The sequence below is a fragment of the Pygocentrus nattereri genome, chromosome 12, assembly GCF_015220715.1.
Source record: "Pygocentrus nattereri isolate fPygNat1 chromosome 12, fPygNat1.pri, whole genome shotgun sequence".
Classification (NCBI taxonomy): Eukaryota; Metazoa; Chordata; class Actinopteri; order Characiformes; family Serrasalmidae; genus Pygocentrus; species Pygocentrus nattereri.
Genome location: NC_051222.1, coordinates 31,983,189 through 31,992,351, shown reverse-complemented (window position 1 = coordinate 31,992,351; position 9,163 = coordinate 31,983,189). Strand labels below are relative to the sequence as shown.

The 9,163-nt window shown below is 42.5% G+C and overlaps 1 protein-coding gene across 1 annotated transcript; it reads left to right on the top strand.

The window, feature by feature from the left end:
• The first annotated feature begins 532 nt into the window (after positions 1 to 532).
• LOC108443941 lies at positions 533 to 7,486 on the top strand. Its single transcript, XM_037543279.1, has 7 exons — positions 533 to 687; positions 4,555 to 4,680; positions 4,797 to 4,884; positions 5,555 to 5,627; positions 5,729 to 6,698; positions 6,809 to 6,875; positions 6,983 to 7,486. The coding sequence occupies exons 1-7, from the start codon at positions 661 to 663 to the stop codon at positions 7,105 to 7,107; spliced, it is 1,476 nt and encodes a 491-aa protein (XP_037399176.1). The 5' UTR covers positions 533 to 660; the 3' UTR covers positions 7,108 to 7,486.
• The last annotated feature ends 1,677 nt before the right edge of the window (positions 7,487 to 9,163 follow it).

Here is a 9,163-nt window from a genome sequence, read left to right as displayed (position 1 = left end):
GCCCGTGTGGCCCGGCTGGCGGCGCGGTTTCAGGCGGAGGTCGATCGTTTGGAGATTAACGGCCTCGTCTGCGTTTATAATCTCTCCGGCTCGTTTCCGCCGCCGTTAATCTGCAGCGGGAAACTCAAACCCGGAGAAGCCTCGGAGCTGAAGTCGGCTTCTTCTCCTAACTGTCCCGTTCCACCTTAAGTAGCGCAGCGGTTACAGGCTGGCCGTTTAAGGTGGACCGGGACAAAAGGAAGAAGAAGCCGGGATGAGGAGCGGCTGCCGCCTCGTCCAGAAGCCGCCCGTTCAGCGACATTTTACCAGCAGCGGTTTGGTTGTGGAAGATTTTCCCGCCGGAGTTTGGAGAAAAGCGGCTGCAGCTGAGCGGAAGCTGAAAGCAGAGCAGAGGAAGTGCTGTGGTTCCGTTCACACTGCGTGGTCTGTTCTAGGACACGGGCTATCTAGAACACGTGAAGACGCGTTTTCAGACTCGTTCATTTAATCCCGAACTTGATCAGGTTAACGGTCGCGTGGTCCTACAGCTACAAGCGTTGCCATGGTGACCCGTTCGGGCGGCTGTCATAATGGGGGGTGAGCGCGCGGTGTCTATAAAAGTGAGAAGCGAGTGAATTTTCTTCATTCGCGTTTGAGCTGATCTGAGGTGCAGACGTGACGATGGAGGCGGAGCACAAAGAGAAAAAGGTAAGTCCAGAGTTTCTAACGCTGATATATTCATATATTCATCTGTCTGTCTATCTATCTATCTGTGTATCTATCTATCTATCTATCTATCTATCTATCTATCTATCTATCTATCTATCTATCTATCTATCTATCTGTGTATGTATGTGTACATGCATTGATATACATACGTGTGTGTGTGTACATGCATTGATATACATACATGCGTTTGTGTACATGTATTGATATACATACGTGTGTGTGTGTGTACATGCATTGATATACATACATGCGTGTGTGTATGTGTACATGCATTGATATACATACATGCGTGTGTGTATGTATACATGCATTGATATACATGTGTGTGTGTGTGTGTGTGTACATGCATTGATATACATATGTGCGTGTGTGTGTACATGCATTGATATACATATGTACGTGTGTGTGTACATGCATTGATATACATATGTGTGTGTGTGTGCGTGTGTGTGTACATGCATTGATATACATATGTGTGTGTGCGTGTGTGTGTACATGCATTGATATACATTCATACCTGTGTGTGTGTGTACATGCATTGATATACATACGTGTGTGTGTGTACATGCATTGATATACATACGTGTGTGTGTGTGTACATGCATTGATATACATACATGCGTTTGTGTACATGTATTGATATACATACGTGTGTGTGTGTGTGTGTGTGTGTATGTGTACATGCATTGATATACATACATGCGTGTGTGTATGTATACATGCATTGATATACATATGTGCGTGTGTGTGTACATGCATTGATATACATATGTACGTGTGTGTGTACATGCATTGATATACATATGTGTGTGTGTGTGTGTGCGTGTGTGTACATGCATTGATATACATATGTGTGCGTGCGTGTGTGTGTACATGCATTGATATACATACGTGCGTGTGTGTGTACATGCATTGATATACATATGTGCGTGTGTGTGTACATGCATTGATATACATACGTGCGTGTGTGTGTACATGCATTGATATACATATGTGTGTGTACATGCATTGATATACGTGTGTGTGTGTGTGTGTGTGTGTGTGTACATGCATTGATATACATATGTGTGTGTGTGTGCGTGTGTGTGTACATGCATTGATATACGTGTGTGTGTACATGCATTGATATACGTGTGTGTGTACATGCATTGATATACATACATGCGTGTGTGTGTGTGTGTACATGCATTGATATGTGTGTACATGCATTGATATGTGTGTGTGTGTGTACATGCATTGATATACATATGTGTGCGTGTGTGTGTACATGCATTGATATACATACGTGTGCGTGTGTGTGTACATGCATTGATATACATACGTGTGTGTGTATGTGTACATGCATTGATATACATACGTACGTGTGTGTGTGTGTACATGCATTGATATACATATGTGTGTGTGTGTGTACATGCATTGATATACATATGTGTGCGTGTGTGTGTACATGCATTGATATACATACATGCGCGTGTGTGTGTGTGTACATGCATTATGTGTGTGTGTGTGTGTGTACATGCATTATGTGTGTGTGTGTGTGTGTGTGTGTACATGCATTGATATGTGTGTGTGTGTGTACATGCATTGATATACATACATGCGCGTGTGTGTGTGTGTACATGCATTGATGTACATACATGCGCGTGTGTGTGTGTACATGCATTGATATACATACATGCGCGCGTGTGTGTGTGTGTACATGCATTGATATACATATGTGTGTGTGTGTGTGTGTGCGTGTGTGTGTACATGCATTGATATACATACGTGTGTGTGTGTGTGTGTGTACATGCATTGATATACATACATGCGTGTGTGTGTACATGCATTGATATACATACATACATACATACATGCGTGTGTGTGTGTACATGCATTGATATACATACATGCGTGTGTGTGTACATGCATTGATATACACGCACATATGTATATCAATGCATGTACACACACACACACACACATATGTACATGTACATGCATTGATATACATACATGCGTGTGTGTGTACATGTATTTATATACATACATGCGCGTGTGTGTGTGTGTACATGCATTGATGTACATACATGCGCGTGTGTGTGTGTACATGCATTGATATACATACATGCGCGCGTGTGTGTGTGTGTACATGCATTGATATACATATGTGTGTGTGTGTGTGTGTGCGTGTGTGTGTACATGCATTGATATACATACGTGTGTGTGTGTGTGTGTGTACATGCATTGATATACATACATGCGTGTGTGTGTACATGCATTGATATACATACATACATACATACATGCGTGTGTGTGTGTACATGCATTGATATACATACATGCGTGTGTGTGTACATGCATTGATATACACGCACATATGTATATCAATGCATGTACACACACACACACACACATATGTACATGTACATGCATTGATATACATACATGCGTGTGTGTGTACATGTATTTATATACATACATGCGTGTGTGTGTGTACATGCATTGATATACATATGTGTGTACATGCATTGATATACATACATACATGCGTGTGTGTGTGTACATGCATTGATATACATTCATACGTGTGTGTGTGTGTGTGTGTACATGCATTGATATACATTTGTGTGTGTGTGTGTGTGTGTGTAAATGCATTGATATACATACATACATGCGTGTGTGTGTACATGCATTGATATACATACATGCGTGTGTGTGTACATGCATTGATATACTTACGTGTGTGTGTGTGTGTACATGCATTGATATACATATGTGTGTGTGTGTGTGTGTGTGTACATGCATTGATATACATACATACATACATACATACATACATACATACATGCGTGTGTGTACATGCATTGATATACATACATGCGTGTGTGTGTGTACATGCATTGATATACATACGTGCGTGTGTGTATGTGTACATGCATTGATATACATACATACATACATACATGCGTGCGTGTGTGTGTACATGCATTGATATACATACACGTGTGTGTGTACATGCATTGATATACATGCGTGCGAGTGTGTGTGTACATAAGGGCAGCACGATGGCGTGGTGGGTAGCACTGTCGCCTCACAGGAAGGAGGTTCTGGGTTCAATTCCCTGGCCGGGTGACCAGGGGATTGGGGTCCTCTCTGTGTGGAATTTGCATCTTTTCCCTGTGTCTGCTTGGGTTTCCTCCGGGTTCTCCGGTTTCCTCCCACAAAAGACATGCAGTCAGGCCAATTGGACATGTTACATTGATTCACCAGTTAGAACAGATGAAGGTGAATGTGTTGTTTGACGACTGAACATTACGCTCTCTTCTATTCGAATGACCATACAAGTAACATGTACATCATGGGGCTTCATGCTGTTTCTCTGCTAGTCGTACATGAGAATATCACATTTGTTGACAGCAGCGTCCAACTGAAGGACAAAGTGCGTAAAGGTCTGTATTAAAAGACGTTGGGCCACATTAATTGGTGATCTCAGAGAAAGCTCTGATCTAAGATCAGGTCTCTTCATTTAATGGAGTTTTATTCAGTGTAAATAAAAGCAGAAGCTGATCCTAGATCAGTGTTATTACTCTGAGAAGTCTGATAATACGTGCCGCTGAGAGGATGAGCCGTGTTCATGATTAGACAGACAGATGGATCTTTATTGTCATTGTTTAAAAACAGTGAAAAACCATTTAGCAGCTGTAGAGTGAGAGCAAGGACATGAACAAGTAAAGACACAGTAATCGCTGGAATTACAACCACAAAAATTACCACGACTTTTCAGTGGCTGATGTTGGACCACCAGATATCAGTGGTGGGTATGTTGTGGAAAATGTGCTTATCTCGTGATTTATCTGCCTCTAGAGCGGAAAGCGAAAGGAGAGACAAGCCAAGGGCTCCTGTGGTCCCACCAAGAAGAGGGAGCTCAAAGAGGACAGTGGCTTCATCAATCTGGCACCTGTCAGGCAGAAGCAAGAAAAGACCTGTCAGGTATGTGGATACGCTATATATATATACATATATATATAATAAATAATATATTACACGTGTGTACAGATTAGGAATGCATCAGTACTTAATTCTCTTATATCTTATGTTTCTTTCAGGCTCTGTATGTGGACATGCGTGCTCGCTCTTACTGCGTCCTACCGCCAATTAAAGCTAGCTGTCCACCACCAGTTCAGGCCATAAAAGGTAAGATCTTGAACTGAGAGGTTTTAGTGGTGCCCAGGTTCCTTATAATGAAGCAATCAGCCACGAGAGGCCGTTCTTAAAACGGATGATAAACATTCAAGTGACATTATTTAGACTTTTATACTGTAGTTTTACTGTTAATCATAGCGTAATTCAAGCCTGTGATATGAGTGATGGAGTTTAAGCTGTTTGCTCTCTTTTAGCCTGTTAGCTTGTTGACCAGTCTAGATAAGAACGTTTTTGTTTTGTTCTTAACGATTATGTTCTAGATAAGAACATAAGCTGCCAGCCCCTCAGTTTAAACAAAACGGGTTCTCACTTCATCAGTACACTTGATGGTCCATGCGAGCAGCATTAGAGTCTAAGATTATTCCATTTACACAACAAGGTTTTTTGTGCAGTGGAGTAGAAATACGCAGTTCAGTTGTTATTAGACGGTCATAGGAGTGGTATATCGTGGAGTTTATAACGGCTTTGAACGTGGCTTAGCAGATTGTAGGACCGGAACTGTCTGATTTATAATTCTGGGAATAGTTTGGCTCCATATTTCAGTTTCAAGAGGGCAAAATTAGCTGTTAAACTATTTAATAGCTTTAAGTTTTGAGCATAACTGTGTTCCTTCATTTAACTGGGCTCCTTGTTTGTGTGACTCTCCCCCAAATAATTCCAGGTGCTTGGTTAGAGAAAGTTGGCCTGGATGTTTTTGATGATCCATCTCCACCTCCTCCTGTGCAGCCAGAAACGTGAGTGTTGTTCAGGTTTTTGGTGTGTTTTACTCATTTAATAGATTATTCAGGTCAGTAGTTTACACTCAAGACTAAAGCAAGCCTTTAATCTTTCACAGATCCCCTGAGCTGACATTCGACCTTCCCAGCGAGTCCCTTGACACCCTGTTCAGTGCTCGGCTATTAGGAAACGAAACTCCAGAACTGAATGGAGTTGAGGAGTTTCTGGCCAGCCCGGAGCACGAACGTGAGGAGAGTCAGGCCCGAGTCGAGGAGGTGTCATCTGCTGCTGGTTGTCATAGGAGATCACCGACGGTCGAGGAAGTCACTCTGAGTCGGGATCCTGAAGACTCTAAGGTCCTTACTGTGCCTCCCGCATTCATCAAGAAGATAGCGGAGGAGCTCGTCAAGCGGCTGGAGTCATTGATGGTTGGGATCCCTGTGGTTTCTCTCTACGAGCGCCTGGTGGAGCGTCTGATAGACGAACTGGAGACCATGTCCCATATAAAAATTACCCACCAGGTCCTTGGTGGGCGGCTCTTCTCTGACGAGAATGGAGCCATTTCTCATATTGTCAGTGAGGCATACAAAAGCCTTTTGAACAAGCACCTGACAAACGGAGCATCTTATGTTGACCAGTGGACAATCAGACATGCTGTTAATGCCATCCTGATAGCATTTGCTGACTACGCTCTGGGATGTTTCCATGTCTCCGGTTCTTCCCCAGACACTGACACTGCTGTGAAGGCATCACAGGGGTTGGGGTTTTCTGAAGTTCAGAAGGACTCAGATCAGCGGCCAAGAACAAATGAGTTCAATGGAAGGAGCAAGAGTGCTGCTTCAATAAATCTGAGCACCTGGTCCTGCAGCACCATCCTCAGTGAACCAAAATTCGAGGACCAGATCCGAGAATGCGGTGGATCTCCTGATCACAGTGATCTGAGTGATGAGTGCTCTGAGATATTCGAGGCCTATCAGAACTACCGAAGGTATGGCCCCAAAAACAGACCTGGCACATACCTGGTGAGGTGCACTGAGTCCCCCCTTGAAGATTCCCCTGATTTGTGCAGCGCCATCCCTGCTGTTCAGGTAAGTAGACTGAACTGATTTCCTGATTTTACTGATTTCCTCCTAGTGTAACACTCAGTCTTATGTTGGATTCCTCACTTAATGTAATTTAACTGTGATGTGATTTCCAGGTGACTGAAGCCTCTGACGACTTGGTCGAGAATGAGGAAGACTTGGAGACTCCTGCCCACCCAGATGGTGAGTGTGTCAGTTTCTCTTGAGGTTTCATAATGTTTTGTGTTTAAGGTGGTCCAGATTCTCCCAGTGCTACAAACTGATCCTCCTCCCCCTGTCTCTGTCTGTAGGTACTGAGGACACCACCGCATGCAGAACAATGAAGAAGCAGCGGCTCAGTTCTCGTGTCTTCAAGTTCCTGAGAAGTGTCTTCTGTTTTGGATGCATCCCATCTCGGCGTGTGGAACCCCTCTAATTTCCCATGTCTTCATCCCGTCCTTGGTGGGCGACTCATCACTGATGAGAATGGAGCCATTTCTGATATTGTTATGGAGGTCTGTAGTTCTTTCCCAGACACTGACTCTGCTGTGGAGGCATCACAGGTCTTGGGGTTGCCTGAAGTACAAAGGAAGGTGCGAGAGTGCTGCTTCAACAAATCTGAGCACCTGGTCGTGCAGCACCGTCCTCAGTGAACCGGGTCTACCAGAATTCGAGGACCTGATCCGAGAATGTGCTGGATCTCCTGACCTGAATGATCTGAGTGGTGAGTGCTCTGCGATATTCACCGCCTATCAGAACTACCGAAGGTACAGCCCCGCAGGTACTGAGGATGCCACCACATGCAGAAAAAAGAAGCGGCTCCATTCTCATCTCTTCATGTCCCTGAGAAGAGTCTTCTGCTTCAGAAGATCCTGCATCTTCATCTCATTTTCATCTGCATCTTCATCTCATCTTTCCCTTTTTCCCCATTAAAAATATTAAAAATATTGGTTTCCCTCTAGTATTTTTGAATATACTGTGTTCTGAAATAAGTCTCAGAAATGTGAGCTCCATTTGATGAGAAGAGTCTTGAAATTGGCAAAATGACAACTTCAACTGTAAATGGTTTTGTTCAGGCTTTAAAAAGGAAATTTCATTTTTAATTTTCAAAAAATGAAGTCATTAACATGTAAACCGAGTCATTTAGAGTGATTTGACATTAACTGCTCACATTGGTAATGATGGGAACCAGAGTTTAATGCCTCTAACAGCTCCATCACAGAAAGATTTTACCCAATATGTTTGATTTCACCACTTTAGATGTTGTCTTATGATAGTTCTGAGTGAGTCCTGATTAAAAAAATTTTTTTTAATCCATTCCTGACAGAGAAATACATGCAGGGTGTTGTAAATAGTCCCACACACCAAAAAATACGATTATAAGCATTACATACAAAAACTCAGGACACTTGAAGGTTTGCTGGATATTTCTGTACTTTAACTTCAGCTGTGGTGTTTTTCAAAGTAATTTTGGCTCCTTGTTTTGTTTTAATGTTGTAAATATGTGAGATCAACTGTAGAGATTCGTATTATTAACGTTTTTCAATCAGGGCTTCTCCTTCATTAACTGAAATGCTCTCGTTCTCTCTTTACCTCATGAGGAATGCTCTTGTTCAATCTTGTGGGAGCTGCTGGTGGAAACGACGAAAATGTGACCTGCTAAAGCTGACCCATGGGAACATTGGACCACCAAGGTAAGCCTTAAGTATCGGAAGCTTTGGCCATCTGCCCAGTACACAAGGATCCTGTTTTACGGTTTTTCTTACCTGCTCACGACTGGAACCAGCAGGACCTGATGATGCTCCAGACTGTTCTCCTCTGTCTTTAGTAACAACAGCTATTCTAGGTGATGTCATGTCACCAAGTATTAGGGTGTTTAAGGAGAAATCAACCAAACAGGAATCGATGCTGAATTCTGAAAAATCTAAATTGTATGATACAGCTTTGGTCACTAAAAGCCCCATTTTAACATTTTAGAGTTGTTTAAAAATGTAAAAGGAAGGCTTCCCATCTAGTTACAGAATATGCTTCTGGGTTACCCTGAGTGCTAAAGCTGTAGGGTCATTCTTTTATTTTGACATAAGTGTATCCAGGTGGATGGACTGTCCTGAACACACGTGAAAGCCACATTGGAAACATGTGATTTTGGAAAGAAGCACGTTCAAACGTCTGAGGAACGACAATATCAGAGTTTATTTGCAGGGATGTAAGCAGTGACCACACAGTCCAGTACGTCCATTAAGAAAAATAAAAAGGCAAACAAGCCCAAGAGCACCCGGCCAGCAAGAGTTGAACTGACCTTCTGAGTATATTCAAGTGTGCTATTAGTATAGATCCTTTAAACTTGAAAATACGTAAGTACGCTTTCAGTATACTTTTGTTTACTTATCAGAGAAATACTGAGCAAAATTATACTGAAGTATACTTGGCAGAAAAGTCTAAGTGTAATCAGTCTCTACTTGTACTCAATGTTTTGATGGAGATGTACTCAA